We start from the raw sequence: 18,076 nt of genomic DNA on the forward strand, positions 1-18,076 counted from the left end.
AGAAAGCAGCAGGGTGGATAAGATATGGTTAAACTGGGCTTTTTACCTCATTAAAAACAGCTCACCGGGGCCGGTATCACAAACTGCAGATGTCCTACATTACCCATGAGATTTTCTCTCATCTCTCGGACGGCCTCAGTCTCGCGCTATTTATGAAGGGCTCTCCCTGTGGGTGTCACACAGCTTCCTGTATTGAAGCACCACCACCACCAGCCAGAGCCAGAGCACCGCTTCAAAGCCCCACACCCCGAGCTGAAACACCGAGGAAATCTGTAGCTCCGACGCTGCCGTCCTGCGGAGGGAAGACAGGCCGAGTCGGTGTCTCCCCGGTGTGAGCTGCCGGTAAAACCGTGGCGGCCCGTTGTCTCGTGAAAGCTGAGAAGCGAGAGAGGGGCTGCACGCTCGGGCTGAGAGAGAGAGACAGACAGAGAGAGAGACAGACAGAGAGAGAGACACACAGAGAGAGACAGACAGAGAGAGGGAGAGACAGAGAGAGGGAGAGACAGAGAGAGAGAGAGAGACACAGAGAGAGAGAGACAGAGAGAGAGAGACAGAGAGAGAGAGAGAGAGACAGAGAGAGAGAGAGACAGAGACAGAGAGAGACAGAGAGAGAGAGAGAGAGAGACGCAGCGCACGATTTTTTCCAGGAGCTGGTGCTAGCTAGTAGCAGCTAGGCGGCTAGTGGCTAGTAGCAGCAGGTAGCTAACCCAGAAGAAGCAGAAACATAGAAATGTGTCTCCTCCAGAGGCTATAGATGCACCGGAAAACGACCTGACTGCTAAAGAGCACCTCGACATGATAGTATTTACCGACATAGCTGACTGACATGCTACCGAAAGTGTACTAACGTTGCTAACGCTAGCCAGCCAAGTTACTAGCCTTCTAGGGCTGATCCTGTTGCTTTTTCAGACTTGAGTTCCAAACAAGTGAAAGGATAGATTAGCAGCTTCCCGGCTCATTCGCATTGTTAGTGCATTATTTGAGAAAGTCGTTATTGAAATGGCTCCCAAAAGAAGACCCGTTCCCCTGAACATAACGCCCATTGGGGAAGGACAGGCCACCTCCAACACCATTGATGCTGCATCTGAGTGAGTAGCCCTAGTATGAGTTGATATTAAATGTAACGTTACCTGTCTTAAAAAGAGGATGCTTATAATTACTGTGTGTGTGTGTGTGTGTGTGTGTGTGTGTGTGTGTAGCTGATTTATCACCATTTACAAACACTGTGTAACGTTGGTACCCATTTAAATAGTTGCTAAATGTTCCTGTCTTATCATTTCTGTCTGTCTGTATCAAACCCTGCTGTCTCTTCCTCATAGAGCCAACCTCGAGGCCTTACAGAAGAAACTGGGTGAGCTAGACCTTGATGAGCAACAGAGGAAACGACTGGAAGCCTTTCTTACCCAGAAAGCTCAGGTTGGGGAGCTGAAGGATGAGGATTTTGACCCCATATGTGAGTTGGGTGCTGGAAACGGAGGAGTGGTCAACAAAGTCCGCCACAAACCCTCGGGGTTGGTCATGGCTCGGAAGGTGAAAATTAACTTCTTTTTTTGTTTCAAGTGAAGTGTGACAGTTTGGGGGAGCTGAATTAAAATACATTTAGGTGTTTTGATTAAGGAATTCAAGTGCAGTTCAGATTTGATCACACAATAGCACTGTTGATCTGCTGCACCTGCTTGCTGTGTGGAGAAAAGCACACAATGTACCATGATGATAATGCAATGATAACAAAAATATGTGAAAATGTACAAGGGCGGTTATTCCTAATGTAAATAAGAATTTTGAAGGGCTAGCTATATGCTGCAATATTTCACATCATCTATACAAGACCAGTATTTGAATATGTAGTCATTGTGGACTGGTAGCAGCAGTGTACAGTTTGGTGTTATGGCCTTTATAAATGTGATCCACAGATATTTTTGTGAGTTAAACACCAAATGGAAAAGGAGATCAAATATTAAATAAGTCATCTGGGCCAATATGTTGTTCAAATTTAACGTATAACAAATAAATCAAAACATTTAAAGGTGATTATAATCCATTACAACTATGAGACCTATAATAAACTATGGCCCTTGACAAAAAAAAATAGTGAGTGACCAGCAATTATGAAGTATTATGATACTTGACTGTCATTATAAAATATATATATTATATAATATTTATGAGTGCTTATAACTGTAATTATTTATTACTATAAGCACAGTATAAAGTGTGCATAAAGTATTACAAAAAGTTAAAATTGAGAAATATCAAAGATATGTTTGAGGTCAATTCCAAGCAGTTTTATAATCTGTATATATCATTTGTATATCAGACAGCACTGACAAGTTTATTTTTCCACTGTAAAATGTCTGGTTCAGTAAATATCTGAATAACAAAACCTAAAAGGATCCCTATCACAAGTATTCCCCTAAAACTAGTTGCTACCCTCGTATGGTGTTGTATGCTTGCGGCCAGTTAGTTGGCCCATTTCCCCCCTATTTTGATCATAACGCAAGCTGTACAGTGTATGAGAGAGAAAGTTATTGGGACTCCATATAGACACTGCAGCAGAAACTCAAGCAAGCACAAGCTTGTAGGCTGTCAAGCATCAAAGTGTGTGATGACACACCTGAAAATCCTTTAAAGGGTGAGAAACAACTTGGAAATGTGGGTTCTTGACTTTGTCATTGTGGTTATCAGTATTTTAAAAAGTAGGTGAGAGTTGTAAGACATTTGGCATGTAGACTCACCTGGTCTGTGTCAGTGATTGAAACTATTTTTCAAATGTGAAATCCCAAGTGGTATGTGTCAAGATTGCTAACACAACACACAGAAAGTGTTGTAGTTATTCCAACAACCACCTTGGTATTGTGATGTAAGGAGGTCAGTGAATGATTTAACTACATCTGTTCCATGTGCTAGCACAGCAGTTTATGGTCTCATTCTTTCCCCCCCTCAGCTGATCCACCTGGAAATCAAGCCTGCCATCAGAAACCAGATTATCAGAGAGCTGCAGGTGCTACATGAATGCAACTCCCCCTACATTGTGGGCTTCTATGGGGCCTTTTACAGCGATGGGGAGATCAGCATCTGTATGGAGCACATGGTGAGAGACAGACTGTTAGCAGGCCCTACTACCAATGAACATAGGGTTAAAGTGATTGGATACCAGTACGTTGTCTTTTTTTAAATTCAAGTGTCTTTTTACATGGAAAATTTATTGATTTAAAAAAAAAAGAAAAAAAGAAAAATTGTATAACAAACTTTAATTGAGCAACTTGTCTCTACAGGATGGTGGATCCTTGGACCAGGTCCTCAAGGAAGCCAGAAGAATCCCAGAAGAAATCCTGGGAAAAGTTAGCATAGCTGTATGTGGTTCATTAATTCTCTTACATTCACAAATGTAGATTCTGTGTTTTTTTAAGATATTTTTTAGACCTCTTCCCCCTCCACCCCTGTGGAAAAATAACACATTTACATTGCATGCAAATGTAAAAATGGGATTGGCATAGATTCATATAATACCTCAAACTTTAAAACTGGGCTCAGTAATGTTGGCCGACGATGCAGGCGTCTTAGCGAATATAAGCAATTTGCTGCCGTTTGAATTTGGCAGTAATACAAAGATTCTTATAACTTGTCACTTTACATGTTCTCATATACGCTGTTGATTGTGGGTGTGTCTTTCTTGTGTTGCTTAACCAGCTGTCAAGCATGAGTCACAAACAACAGAGCCTGCTGTATTTTACTCAACTTAAACTCTTGCATAAAGCACAAATAACAATGTGTAATAACAGAATTATTAAAAGTAATGTGTGTTTTTAAATTGACATGTACTCAGGGAAAGCTTATTTGTAATATATGTGTTTACAGACTCTGGTCTGAGCTTAGGTATTTTGTATAGTTGTGTTTTATGAATGTTTTCCTCTCGTTTACAGGTATTGAGGGGATTAGCCTACCTGCGGGAGAAGCACCAGATCATGCATAGAGGTAAGGGTGTTGTCTAGTTGCAATAAATTAAAATTGCTCTCAAAATCCCTTCTGCAATATTTTCTAATTACTGCAGTACAAGTTGTACTGAGAGTGTAGTTTACTAAGTCAAATGATACGTGATTGACTAACGTAATTGGGCTGATGATGGTGACAAGCAGGGTGTATTTTTACATACAGGTGTGGCATGTAGTGTTGTATAAATGTGTGTTGTAGTAGCATGTAGCATTAATTAATTTGCACATCACAGAATACAGTGTTTATCTCACAATCGCTTTTTCAGTTACTTATTTCCTGTGAATTGCTTTCAGAATGAATAATACTTAAACCTGAATTCTGTTTCATCCTGATGAGCCATTACTTCAGGTATCCTCTGAGCAAGATGACTAAAATGTTTATAGATGCACTGTTAATTATATTTTATGGTGCCTCAAGCATAGTTTTTCATGTGAAGAAGTTTGTAATTTTGATCATGGTATTGATAAGGTATTGCAAAAAAATAAAAAAAATAAATCAACTTCTTACAGCATTACTGCAACATTTAACCAGAACTAGTTTTACTTGATGTTTCTTATTTTTGAAAGGACACAGTTTATTGGTCACAGTGGATTTAAATAAGAGATGAATCAGAAATATGTTTTGGTTGTTTTTGTCTGGCAATAGCCATGTAATGTATAGAAAGTACAAATGGGCATCTCATTAGGGCCGCTCTGTCATGTTCCAGATTGCAGGAAAGTTGTCCTCATTTAGAAATAATACAATATAGATGTTGTTTTATGGACGTTTGTTGTGGGTAATATAATGATTCCCATCCTTTGAGTATTAGTGGTGGGTACATTTTTTTGATGATGCTTGTGAGGCAGCAGACATTCATTCCATGCAAATGTTACAGTCTAAACATCACATATAAAACATTTAAAAAAAAAAAAAAAAAGTAGGATTACCCTTGAATTTTCCACTGACATTATCCTTGCTGCTCTGAAACAAGCTCAACATGCACTAACAAAAACATTTAGGTATGTTTGCGATTTCCAAAATAACTTTTTTTTGTCAGTGAAACCACTTAAAATGCATCACATTAACGAGACCGGCTCCAGTCGTCCCTGTACAATTTAGATTTTTATTAATTGTCTTCATGCTTTTTCCTCCATATGCACTGCATCAACATCTGAAGAGCTTTAGCACGCTCACCACAAGGCAAGCTATTATTTGGGAATATCACGAGCTCCTGATCATAGAAATTTGTAGCATGAAGAAAAAAAAAGGCTCAGTAAAAACCATTATCTTTGCATTCAAACAAAATCACAAGTCACACCATAGCAAAGTGTGGAAGATAAGTTTTCCACTGCACACTATTGAGGAACCATGGGTGTGTACTGAAGGCAGCAGGCAGACCCACCATAGTGCAGTGCAGTCTCACAGTCCTACAGGGTCGGTGGTACTCTATGACAGTTGTCTGTGAGCTCGGGCGGTAATTACAGCCTCTCGGATGTGATTATACAGCAACCGCGCCTTGTTGACCCCTCCCTCTGTCTCCCTCCATCTTTCTCCCGCTCTTTCATGCCACCTCTTTCTCAGTCACTCCTCACGTGTCCTTGGTCGGTGGGAGGGGGTCACACACCACAGAGGACAGATTGCAGGGCTCAGTCTTACCCCATTATTTTGCCGGATGTTGTTCAGCGATGAGCGGGAAATGTGGAGGACCCGTGTTTATAACAGGGTCTCAGCTTGAGTTGTAGCTATTTTCTCCCTTGCTCGATGAACGCAGCACCACAGGCAAAGCTTGGGGGGGTGCTGAGAACGCCTCCCACAGGCTCTCATGGCAGACTGTAGTCCTGGTCTAAATATTTGTCTCTCAAGTCGTTCTATGTTGTTGGGAAATTTGTTTTTAAAGCCTACACATCTTAGTGTCTCACATGAAAAACATAGATGGATGCAGTACGTATAGTCATATAGTCACATATACAGTACATTCATAACCCTGCATATATGCCCACATACACTTGCATACGCAAGCCCACATATATATTGACACCAGTGTAGCAGTGGTCTTGCTATTTGTTAACTCTTGTTGTTGTTGTTGTTGTTAATGTACATTTGTTTGTTTGTCCATGTCCCCTCTGCCGTATAGATGTCAAGCCCTCCAACATCTTGGTCAACTCTCGCGGGGAGATCAAGCTGTGCGACTTTGGTGTGAGCGGCCAGCTCATAGATTCCATGGCCAACTCCTTTGTTGGAACGCGCTCCTACATGTCGGTGAGTCAGCTCAACACGCCTGCGCCCCCACCCCCTTTCCTCTGGCCCTATCCCCACTTTCCTTCTCCTCTTTTCTCACATTGCTCTTGTTCACTGGCCCCGCCCTCGGCCTTCCTTTCCTCTGGCCCTCCCTCACTCCCCTGCCAAGAACCGAGGGCTGTACCCAGGACAGGGCTTTCTGGCAAAGAGTGAGGCAACTGTGCTTGCTCTTCCTTCTCCTTCTCTCCCCGCACTCTTAGACACCTGGTGGGTGCAGTGCAGAGAGCTGCTTGTCTGTCCCACACTATTCCCATCCGTTACCCACAAAGCACCAGTGGTGTAGAGACACTTGCCCTTTGATCATAATTCCCAACACACACACACACACACACACACACCTGTCCTTGCTCACCCTTCTCACTAAAACAGTCCAAAGCTACTCGCCTCCTGCCAAACCCTCCCATCCTCTGTCCTCTTGCCCTCACCACACCCCAACTCTCCTTGCCATAACACCCCCCTCCTCCTCCACTTCCTGTGCCTACCCCACCCAGCCCTCTGCCCCACCCTCTCTCCTGCCTTGCATCTTGGCTCTACCTGCTCCCTCTGACGTAGATCGTGTGTTTCTCAACAGCCGGAGAGACTGCAGGGCACTCACTACTCGGTTCAGTCTGACGTGTGGAGCATGGGTCTGTCCCTGGTAGAGCTGGCGATTGGCCGCTACCCCATCCCCCCACCAGAAGCCAAAGAGCTGGAGGGCATCTTCGGAAGGGCCGTTATGGACGGGGCCGAGGGGGAGCCTCACACCAACATGCAGAGGCCCAGACCACCAGGCAGGCCTGTGAGCGGTAAGAAAGGCAGAAACTCATACATGTAGATTTGTACAGACTTAGCAGTGGTAGTATTTATTTTTTTAGCATTATTTTGTCAGGATAAAAGATTTCATATATGATTTGAATAAGAAATCTTGCTTAACATATGATTTAAATAATGATGTTACTAATTGTGTCCATGATATGTGACTTCTCTCCACAGGACATGGGATGGACAGTAGACCTGCTATGGCCATCTTTGAGCTTTTGGACTACATTGTGAACGAGGTCTGAGAAAGTTCTCTTAAACACACACACATATTTCTGTCTCTGTACACACAAGCACACAGTGTGTGTTTACGTTAACTATTCTGTTTTGATGTCTGATTCTTGGTTCCTCCTCAGCCACCCCCTAAACTGCCACTTGGGGTCTTCACCAACGACTTCCAGGACTTTGTGACAAAATGGTGAGCTACCAAACAAAATACCACTACTCTTTATCTGCTTTTATGCAAGAAAGGAACCTGAGAAGTAGATGGTAGAACACTGAGTGCTTACATTTCTACACTTTCCTCCTTTTGTATTAAATGTCATGTGACAGCAGTTCGTGTTGACTGAAAGGCATAAATGTATGAGGTCGTTGCCGAAACTAGTCGAGTGAGATCACAAAATAAAATCCAACTTAATCCTTCATGGTGGTGTCATTTGTGTCCACAGTTTGATCAAAAACCCAGCAGAGAGGGCAGATTTGAAGATGCTGATGGTGGGTACCTGAACTTCATTTATCTGATTTACTTGGCTTGATTACTGGGTTTATTTATTTTGTGTTAATGATGCCAACAGTACAAACAATGGTTTCCCTTTGGTTTTATTTCAGAGTCACACGTTTATCAAACGATCAGAAGTGGAGGAAGTGGACTTTGCCGGCTGGTTGTGCAAAACCATGGGCCTCAACCAGCCCAGTACTCCCACCCGCGGCACTGAGTGAACAGACCCCACTGCCCTGACACACCTCTGGGTCTTGCTTGCATACACATAAATATACTGCACATACATGTACACAAGCCATCACACATTGGCACTTTTTTCATCTTGCTCTTGGGTAAAAAAAAATAATAATAATGTTTTGGCCTCCCCCGTTCATTTATTTCTTCACCAGCAGCAGGGCCCATTGAGTCATTGTATTGTAAGGCCACAGCTTCACCATGCCAGTGTCAAGAGTAGCCGCTGCTCACTTTTCTACACTGCTACAGAGGATGTAAAGCACTGAAGGGCTGCCAGTGTTGTCAGCTGAATTTGCATTGATTGACAAACTTCTTTTGTATTGTTGAATATTCTGTATTAATCTTTTCTATGGCAACAGTTGATGGCTTGTGGGACTGTATTTTAATAAATTACTTGCTGTAGAGATTTCCAAACCAAGAGAAATCCAAACATATTATCTACTTGCAAATTCTAAATTGCTTTTATTGAAGGTGAATGCAGGTATTTTGATTTAAAACCCCCATGTCAAACTTATCCATGCTAAAACGTTGTGTGCAGAGAACTTGCAGTTGCCTCCAATATAATAATCAAATTTGTGTGTGGAACAGGACAGATGGGCGTATATGGAGTCATTCTCAGTTATTTTGGATCTCTTTGTGAACAGTGTCACAAACCAAAGAGGGTACTTACGACTACTAAACTTTCTCAATGCCTGATCAGTTATTTTTTTGTATGCACATTCATGCAACAGTATATCAGTGTACTTCAAATGTTTCTGTTTATTTCATTCAGTGATCTACGCTCCAATTGTGTTGACATTGTTTCCTCAACATTCATTTCAGTTCACATCCCACACTGTCTCTCTCACACAGGAGGAGGCATATGCTGTGGAGGCCTGATATATGCCAGAATGTCTTTTATAGACATTGAGAAAACAATGATCATAATGTATTCATGGGATGATATAGCATGGTTTATTATCTTTCTAATACTGTATGTGTATTTTATTTCCCAAGATCATGATGGGGATGATTATCTGGTGAATAAGCCTGAATCTCTGCAATGTCTATGAAATTTCAATCACGTTGACTAATTTGACTTTTTTTTTTTTTCTTTGTTGTTGGTCTGTACTTTCCCCTGAAGTGTATTTGGTTATGTTTTCACTGTACTGCTATGTGTGGCGCTCCAAGCTTTCTCTTGGGACACAACCAGCCAGAGGTGTGCTTTTGGAAAAGACTTGGGTTGAAATACAATTTTCCCTTTGATTTAATTATGGTAAAAGTATAAAAACAACAGAGTGGAACTTCAGACATTTAAAGTAGCGCAAAGGGTTTGACTGAACATTTTAACCCAGGTCAGTGTTGGTCACATGGTGGTGGTGTTACTTGCTAGCCTGCCGTCTCGCTAGAGTTCTTGTATTCTCTCTGCTTATGGCTGCCCTTTCTTATTCCCCCAAAAATGTGCATTCATTCAGAGCAAAATGAATGCATTGGCACATGTATGTGTACAAAGCTATATACAAAAAATACAGGAGTACTATTTTGCAGTCTTAATATACAAATTTTTGATTTATGTAAATGACAAGGGAGAAGAGTCATTTTATTATAATATAAAAATGTGTTGGATATGGTTATAATGTATAAAAAGATTAAAATAAAACTTATTTGTGAATGTACTGTACATTGTTTTAGTTTTTTTATGTTTCTGTCCCAAACAAACTTAATGTGGAAGTACTCCAGAAATTGTACCACGCTAGGTTTAATTTACATTAACAGTTAAATTTTTTACTTCATTCGTGATTCTGACACAATGATATGCCCCTCAGGGTGATAGCTACCATTCAAAAGGCAGGTCATGTTCTTTGGTATTTCCAGGGAATTTGGGATTTTTAGCAACCTGGTGGAGAGTACCTGGTTAGTATTTTCCACAGTAAGTCCTGTACAAATTGGGTTAGTCTTGGGCCAGCCCCATACCACCACTTTGTTCTTGAGAGTGTGAAGAAAGTTTTGATATTGATTGATTAAATCAAATGTATGAAGATTATATTTTTATAAATGACAAACTATAAGTATACAGTTCAAATGAGATACAAACAGTGTTTCAGAGACCTTGTGAGTTGTCAGGTCCAATTTTTTTTTGGGGGGGGGACTGCCCTACAGTCCTGGTTGCAGTGTGCAATTATTGTCTGTTGGACACATGTTCATATGCAGACTCATTTCCATACACTACAACCTGGACAACTTACATTTTTGCCCCAAATATATTCCAAAATATCATACCATAGACTCTGAGATACTCGTTTCTGATTGGCTGGCAGGTCTCGTTAAAATCAACAGTTGCAGGCATCAGTGCAGGTAACCATAGCAACAGTACCTACCTATCCTTTCTTGCGCCAGTTATGAGAGCTAACTTTCACTGACTACACTAACTTACACATAGTTTTAGAGATGGATGGCGACATTAAAATGGTAAGTGGTCTTTTTAAAAAAAATGTATTTCTACTTTTATTAAATGTATAACGTAACGTAAATTACAGTTATCATTGGTTTACTTTGGCGCCATCTCTGTACAGCTTATTAAGGGTTAATGAGGAAAGACTGATAGGTTACTATTAGCTAACGTCAGAATATTTAGACTAATTAACATGTTTGTGTCTCACCAATGAAATATGTCAAACTTGAGTGTAACAGAGCCCTAAACTCGACATTATAACGCTACTTATGAAGTGAGTATTTTTCTAAACTTTCCCTACTGTCCCCAGGACTGTTTTTATTCCAGTTTAACAAGGCCTACCGACGCAGGCACATTCTTAATATATTCATGTAGCCTACTAACTTTAACTGTTTCAGCTTTAGTAGGTCAAGAAAAAACCAAAACCATCATTCAGACAGTAATGACAAACCCAGCCCTGATGTGGGGTGTCTGGGGTTGGAGAAGACCAGTTTATATTGGACTCAAAGGCGACATTACCATAAAAATGTCTGACATCATCTCTGACTGCCATGGGCTGAGAACAACTAATTTTGACTGTGGATAATCAGGGTGAAACTGAATAGTAGGCAACTTGTGTAAATATATTGTATTTATATGAAAGTGTATGTCCCGCTGTTTTAATTTCACTTATCCACCTGCAGGCCTCTTCACTTAGCATTGCAAATTACAGCAAGTGATGATACCTAACGTCCAACTACTGCAATTTATGTGTGTTTCTGTGGCTCCCCTGTGCTTATGCAGAACAGTGCCCTCTAGATAAAGGGTGTGTCACTACCTCTCCCTGCCAAATAGCCCCTTGATTCCCCTGCATGGTTATCTGTGCAGTGCCAAGCCAGTGCCAAGCCCTGCTGCACTGTGGGACACGACTCCTGCAAGACTGGAGCCAAGAGGCAACTGTTTACAGGCAGCAACATTGTGAAAAGTACGTCCTGTCAAGTGTGTGTATGAAATCTACGACTTAGAAGTGCTTTCAGAGGTGTGTTGGGATGGTTTATGTTGCAACAGAATCATCAAATACATCTTGTGCTCTATCCCACTCCATGGCACAATGGCTGGCTTGCACTCGCTGAGGGGGCGTGCTGGTGGGCGGTTGGAAGTGGCGCAACATCAAGTGCAATAGCTGTAAATTTACACATGGGAACTTGCCATTCCCCACAGTGGATGAGACACTTTTGGACTTAATAATGTCTTCTCTGCTGCCTCACCTGTTGGAGCTTGGCAGGTATTATGTAGAGAGACCGGGCCGAGCCAGAAAGTGTAACAAGGGGGTTGCTGGCAGCCCCTACTGTATGCGCTGGAATGTGCCAAGACTTGCTTTTGGGGTGGGACACCATGACCTCAGGCAATAGGATGGGTGGGTGCGACTCAACTCACATAGGAAAGGAAAGCAGAATTGAGAGATGAGGCGGGTGAGAATTGACAAGAGTTACAACTCATTTACCCTCAAACCAAACATTTTAATGTCCATAGAGGGAAACATTTGCTGACATTCACTGTGAAACTGCAGAGTGGGAAGGCATGGGTTAATGATTTGTGTCATCTCTGATTGAGTTAATGACTTTGACAACTGTCCACTTTTGAGCGCAAAGAAATTTCCACTTTACTTTTGCTTCGCGGAGGGAGGAGGGAGAGGAGACGGAGGGGGAATGCTGTTTCTTTAAGAGAGAGGGAGAGAGAGTGAGTGAGAGAGAGAGAGAGAGAAAGGGAGGGACCTCTTTGCCCTCCAGAAACCAGGAAGGGAATTGAGTTGATCTGCTGCTGCTTGGTTAGCGCATACGGGGCTTTAAGCTGCACAACAGTGAGAGGGAGAGGAGGAGAGGAGAGGGCTGTGCTAACCCACAACAAGCTTCACCACGGCCATCGCAGGTGAGCTAAAGGCACCCTGCCATCCCCCCGCTGTCTGCCCTGGGCCTGTCGACCAGAGGGGAGCAGGGCAGAGGAGGAGAGGAGAGAGGGAGGAATGAGGGAGGGGGACAGAAAGGAGAGCAGGGTGGGGGGGTTGGCCGGAGAGGAGAGGTGGGTCGCAGCAGTAGTCCCTAGTCAAGGTTCCTCTTTTTTAATCCTCCTAAAGTACTTCCTCTGTACTGCTATTTACCTCTGGGGAATCTTGAGATAAAGTTTATAGGATGTGTTCAAGGCATTAACTTTTCAGGCAGGTGGAAGCACTTAGAGAAGAAGGAGGAGGAGGAGGGGGATGGGGGCTCTCTCGAGAGGGTGGGGGGTACTGAACGAGGGGAAGCTAGGAACCAAAAATAATTCTATTGGACAAGGTATAAGCAATAGCAACAACTTTTTGGGACAGTCACGATTGAAACGCTCAGTGCGGGGCAAGTTGTGTGCTGTGTGCGCAGGGCATGTTGTAGTGGCATTAGACTGTTTGGAATGGGAATAAGTCATAATTTAGGTCAGGAGTTGTAAGTGTGTCTGAAATGTCACTATGTGCAAGCTGATGAAAGAATCCATCTCTGATGTTTTGTTACTGCTCTGACAGTCGGGGCTGAAATTATTATTTTTTTTTTTTTCATACGAAGCTCGGCCCTGTTTGATGGCTGGTCTGTACTTTAATACCTGGCAGCCTGCTAGCAACATACTGTAGTGTATAATTCAGCCCTGAGTGCTTACGTTAGAGCAGGCTTGGAGATAGTGGGGGTGGTAAGGGCAGAGAGAGCTGGGACTCGTAGTCCACAGCAGGGGCTGTAAAGCCGGTTGAATGGGGTTTCAGAACTCTATATCCCAGAGTGCCTTGCCCTTGGCCATCCAGGAAAGGGAACAGCCGCCAGCCTATCCCAACAAGGAGGTGTGGTGAGTGAGCAGCTGTCAAGCCAATGAGAGCAGGGGATGCAGAGCTGAGTTGTGGGCTGAAAACAGAGGGGGGTGGGGTGGTGGTGGCTGGGGGGGTAGGTGTCTGTTTGTGTGGGATCAGGCAAGGGCTTGCCTGTATGACTAGGGCCACTCGCAAGTTTCCTGTCTGGTAAAGCTCTAGCCCTGCCCAGAGACGGAGGCAGCAGAGCTGGCCGGCAGGCAGGGGAGGCAGAAAGGGCCCGGGAAACATTTTCTGCCTATTTGGTAAGCACTCTAAAGACATCCACATACACACAAACACTGTATCTTTTTAGACCGTGACTGAGAGGAGGAGAGAGACAGGCAGAGGAAATAAATACCATAGCGTGTTGTGTGTGAAGGAGAGTGAGAGAGATGGGGCTTGATGGAGTTCAGAGTTCTTGACCCACTTGCAGATAAAGGAGGGAATGGCAAATAGGTCAGTGCTGAGCGTAAGGTGCTGCACAGAACGCTGCTCAGAGAAATACCTTTTTGTCGTAAAGTTTTCATTCACATCAGGGTAACTTTTTAACTGCAAGCTTGCAAGCTCATTGCTCATCAGTGTTGTTTTTATCTTATTATGGCACAATATTCTTTTAATGTTCTCGTCTTCTGCTGTGATTAAATGGCACTGCTGCTATTATTAGTAGGGTGAGAAGATGAAGACAGTTGCACATCCTGTACCGCTGCTTCTTTTGGGGTGTTAAAGTAATTCCACAAAAACCACTGCATCAGATGTTTGTTAGACTGTGGCAAAAGTAGCGTATCTGTGTACATACAGTAGCTGACAGAGCACAGGTGGGGTGTTCAGTAATAGTTTGTTTGAAAAATCTCAGTAAAGGACATCTCGCTGAAGGGGAAAATATGTGACACATCTTGTGACAATTGGGTTTCACTGCTAGGGTAAGCTGCTTTAATGCAATATTAAAGTAAAACTTAAGCTCTGGTAACTTTGTGCACTATGCTGGAGAACTTGTATACTTTCTGATCGAGTTCAGTTTTTCCCAGCAACTCACACCATGGTCAATCTCATGACATTTCCACTCACCCCCTGTCCTCACCAGCATCTTGTTAAAAGCAGATTCTAATCTCGCCTGTCATGTCCTGCTTGCTTGTGGCTCGTGGTTTGAAGACTTCACAGGAACCCGGACTGCCTTGCTCGATAACCAGATGCATATTTTTTTGGCTTTGCATACTTGTCGAACCCGTTTTTTAAACGTGTGGGCACGGAGAGGGTACAAGAAGCACAGTACATGAAGACGCCCAAATGCTGGGAAAGTGTTTGGAATGCCTCTAAGAAGGTGCCAGCAAGCAAGTTCAATGTCACAGAAAGAACTGGTTACAGTAAACATTGTCCTGATGCTACCTCTCTATGCCACTTCCTATGTACTACCACAGAAGAAATGTATAGTTAGTTCAAGTGAATTCCAGCAAGAGGTTAAACTAGGACGCCATATGTGTTTGTGTGTGTGCTTGTGTGCATGCGTGTGTGTCTGTGTTACCAACAATAGACTCCAGGGGAATTGCAGGGGACTTCAGTGGCTGTGGGCAGGTCCAAGACACCACCCATCAATTTGGCGGTGAGGCTGAATACAGTTTGATATTCCTGTATGTTTGTGCCTACACCACTATGGCCTGAAACTAGCAGGTTCAGACAGACTGAGAAGACAGGTTGCGTGATGTCGCCGTGGCAGTTTGAGGCTTTATTTTAGAGTGAAATGTTGGCTGTATACAATGCACTACATGTAACAGTCATTATGTTTGTTCAACGTTTTCTTTATGTGGTCAAATGATGTATTATGGCCCATATGGGGGAATCAAAGATCAGATTTGTTTGTACCAAACAGAATTATTTCTGTGCTGCTTTTCTATCGCTATAGGTTTGTAAGTTAAAAACATTTGTGTACAGTTTGAATACTTTCATCTGCCTCTTCCTTAGTGAATGAAGCTTCACTTCCCCCTAATGTTTGGTTCCCCTGGTCAGCTGCTCAGTATACCACAGCTTCCAGCCTGGCTAGGCAGATAGACAGACCCCTCTCTGTTGTTTTTCTGTTGTTGTGCTGAAGTCTAGGGGGAGTAAAGGGGCTTCTTCTGTTCTCTTCTGGGACATTTATTATGGAGAGGCCAACACAACCTGATCAAATTAGAGTGGGAGAGGAAGAGGCTGGGATATTTTTCAGGGTCGGGGTAAAGCTAGTCTTGAATTTTCACACTAAGAGATAGATTATGTCTTTTAGTGATATGTTAATTGAGGGTTTTTACATTTCCAATATACTGTAAAAACTACTTGAAGGTGGTAGGCTTTGGTCAACAGGATAATGTATTCATATTAATCACTGTAGTACAGAGATATACCAGTACAAATGTAGCAGAATCCTCCTTTTAATTAAGCAGAAAGGCCAACTGATCAGAAAGGGGATATGTGACCAATCTGACACTGTCTGCATGTTGATTTAGTGAATTGGTTTGGGATGAAACAGGAGAGAAGATGGGTGGGTTGCTGTAACGCACATCGAGATACAGGAGGGTGGGTGGGTCTGCACTGCTTTGCCTCCTCAGCAGTGGAAAGGGGAAGTGGGTGATGTTGTGGGTACTGTGCAGTGCAGAGTCTGAGACAGAGATGGAGCAATGATGAGATGAGAGCGACAGATGAGAGGAAGGGAGAGAGAGGGTCAGACAGTAGGGACAGAGAGAGCGAGCAAGTAGAGAGCTGGTCATCTGATAACAGAGCGGGTTCTGTTACACGCCTGCCACAGACTCACAGGAAGTCCTCTTCCCTTGTTGGGCTGCGCATGCACAAAGTGGCGCAGCCGGGGCACGTTGGCCCTGCGGACTGACCAAGTGGCCAGCTTGAATTCTGCTGGACAACATCGTGTTGGGCTGTAGTGCTGTTTCTGAAGCCATGTGTTAGATTTTGTTACACTTCCTGGTTGGCAGCATGGCAGTGTCAGAGCTTGTTACGCAGTCTAAGAGGAACTCAGACCGTGAATGTGGTTTTATTACAGTGCAGCTTGTGAAAGGCTACTGTCCCAAGACATGTGTTGTAGGACTCATGGCTTCACAATGAAATATCAGCCAGCAGACAATATTTTAACTGGCATGAAAGTAAAGACTGTTTCGGTGTATAGTTATTGTTAGTGAATAATCTTTACTTAACAAAACTAACATTATGAAATGAATGAATGAATTCATTTGATAGTGACATTTCAGACACAAACACAACAGTGTAGATGTGTTTCTGTTTTACAGTATAAAGCAATCCAACACCATAAACTACAAACTCAAACATTACCGTAGAATTGAATCACCATTTTTCTGTTATTGTGTCAAAACTATTTTAAAAAATGAAACTTTTGCAAAAGTAGTCATTCACAGCTGTCATTCTGGATTGAATTACAATGTTTTCTTCTGGGCACTCTTTGTATTTGCTAGCTTGTGGCTATACAGTGGGTCTGACTGATACAAACAAGCAAGAAAACAAAATATAGACACATTAAGAACAGTGTGAGAGCTCATACGAGTAGTAAGCAGCAGCAGATTTCACTTTGACGGCTCCTTTGCTATCTGACAGCATAAAACACAGACCTTTTTTTTATAAGAACATCATAAAACCCACTTCTAGCTTCCTCACATTAAACTTTGCCCAACTTGTGGGTGGTTACCTTTCCTCTTATTGAAGCAGGTTACACCAGGTAACTGAATGAGATCTGAGTTTATCATTGACATCTGAGCCGGATTCCTAGGCCACCATACGCTCAGGAGTTATGAGTGAGCTTGTGAGTTTAACACCCTGCCTCGCCCACTACCTTTTCACTGGCTTTGTGTCTATGTTTTGGCAGCGCTTCCTGGTTAGCTTCTAGTAAAAGCTGCCAGGACCTAGACCAGCCCTCGCAACTTCAGTTTTATCAGTCACTTGCCCTCTTCCTGCTTCACTCTGAATATGACCAATCAGGTTTCCTTCCACTACTGGCAGCGGTGAGTCACTTGGCTGTGGCACTTGCTCACAATCCACTTTTCCTTGGAACTGCCACCCCCTCCTCATTCCGATTATCCTGCATTATCTTGGTCCAACCTTGAATCCTCTTGACCTGAGAGAAGTGATTCCCATGCAGCAGGGCGGGCTAGGCAGGGTTGTTGCCATAGAGGCCAGTTGAGATAGTCAGTGAAATGAGGACAGGGCAGGGAAGAGAAATAATAAATAAATGGTTAGGGGAAGCATAGACCATATCAAAGGCCCAACCAAATTCCTCTACTTATTTAACATACAGATTATTTTCTGTTGTTTTCTGTCCTGGCTTTACTGCTTTATTTCTAATCTTAACATTTGAAATATATTAATTAATCTGATAGCAAGTGAGCTGTTGAATGAATAAAGTCCTCACCAGAGTAAATCGGGAGTGACCTGATAGAATTGTTCTCTCGTAAAAGCAATAAGCTAATAACACTTAACAAGGTGTTTGTTATAAAATTAACAACTGCTCTGTATTTCAGTATTAAAAGGTGGCCCATCTGTGCTCCATTAATATTTATGATTTAAGGGATCAACGATTCAGATTCAGTTATCTTTGCTCTGATTGCTCCTTCAAGTTGAGTTGCTCAATAGTTTTGAATTCTGCATTATTTTTATGAGCCAATCACTCTTTTCAATCACACTGAAGTCAAGTCAAACTCAAAAGTGCAGTTGATAGTCTCATAGTAATTATCTTAACTGTATCTCTTTCTCAGGTTCAGTAAAACCTTAAACACGTTGTTGTGTACGG

General features: G+C 42.7%; 1 protein-coding gene across 1 annotated transcript; it reads left to right on the forward strand.

Moving 5' to 3' along the window:
- The first annotated feature begins 40 nt into the window (after positions 1-40).
- On the forward strand, positions 41-9,678 carry map2k2a (mitogen-activated protein kinase kinase 2a). The gene is made up of 11 exons (XM_051375539.1): positions 41-1,088; positions 1,320-1,530; positions 2,945-3,091; positions 3,276-3,353; positions 3,924-3,975; positions 6,107-6,231; positions 6,842-7,055; positions 7,243-7,307; positions 7,425-7,486; positions 7,737-7,782; positions 7,897-9,678. The coding sequence occupies exons 1-11, from the start codon at positions 1,000-1,002 to the stop codon at positions 8,005-8,007; spliced, it is 1,200 nt and encodes a 399-aa protein (XP_051231499.1). The 5' UTR covers positions 41-999; the 3' UTR covers positions 8,008-9,678.
- The last annotated feature ends 8,398 nt before the right edge of the window (positions 9,679-18,076 follow it).

This window comes from Dicentrarchus labrax, unplaced genomic scaffold (assembly GCF_905237075.1).
Source record: "Dicentrarchus labrax unplaced genomic scaffold, dlabrax2021, whole genome shotgun sequence".
Taxonomy (NCBI): Eukaryota; Metazoa; Chordata; class Actinopteri; family Moronidae; genus Dicentrarchus; species Dicentrarchus labrax.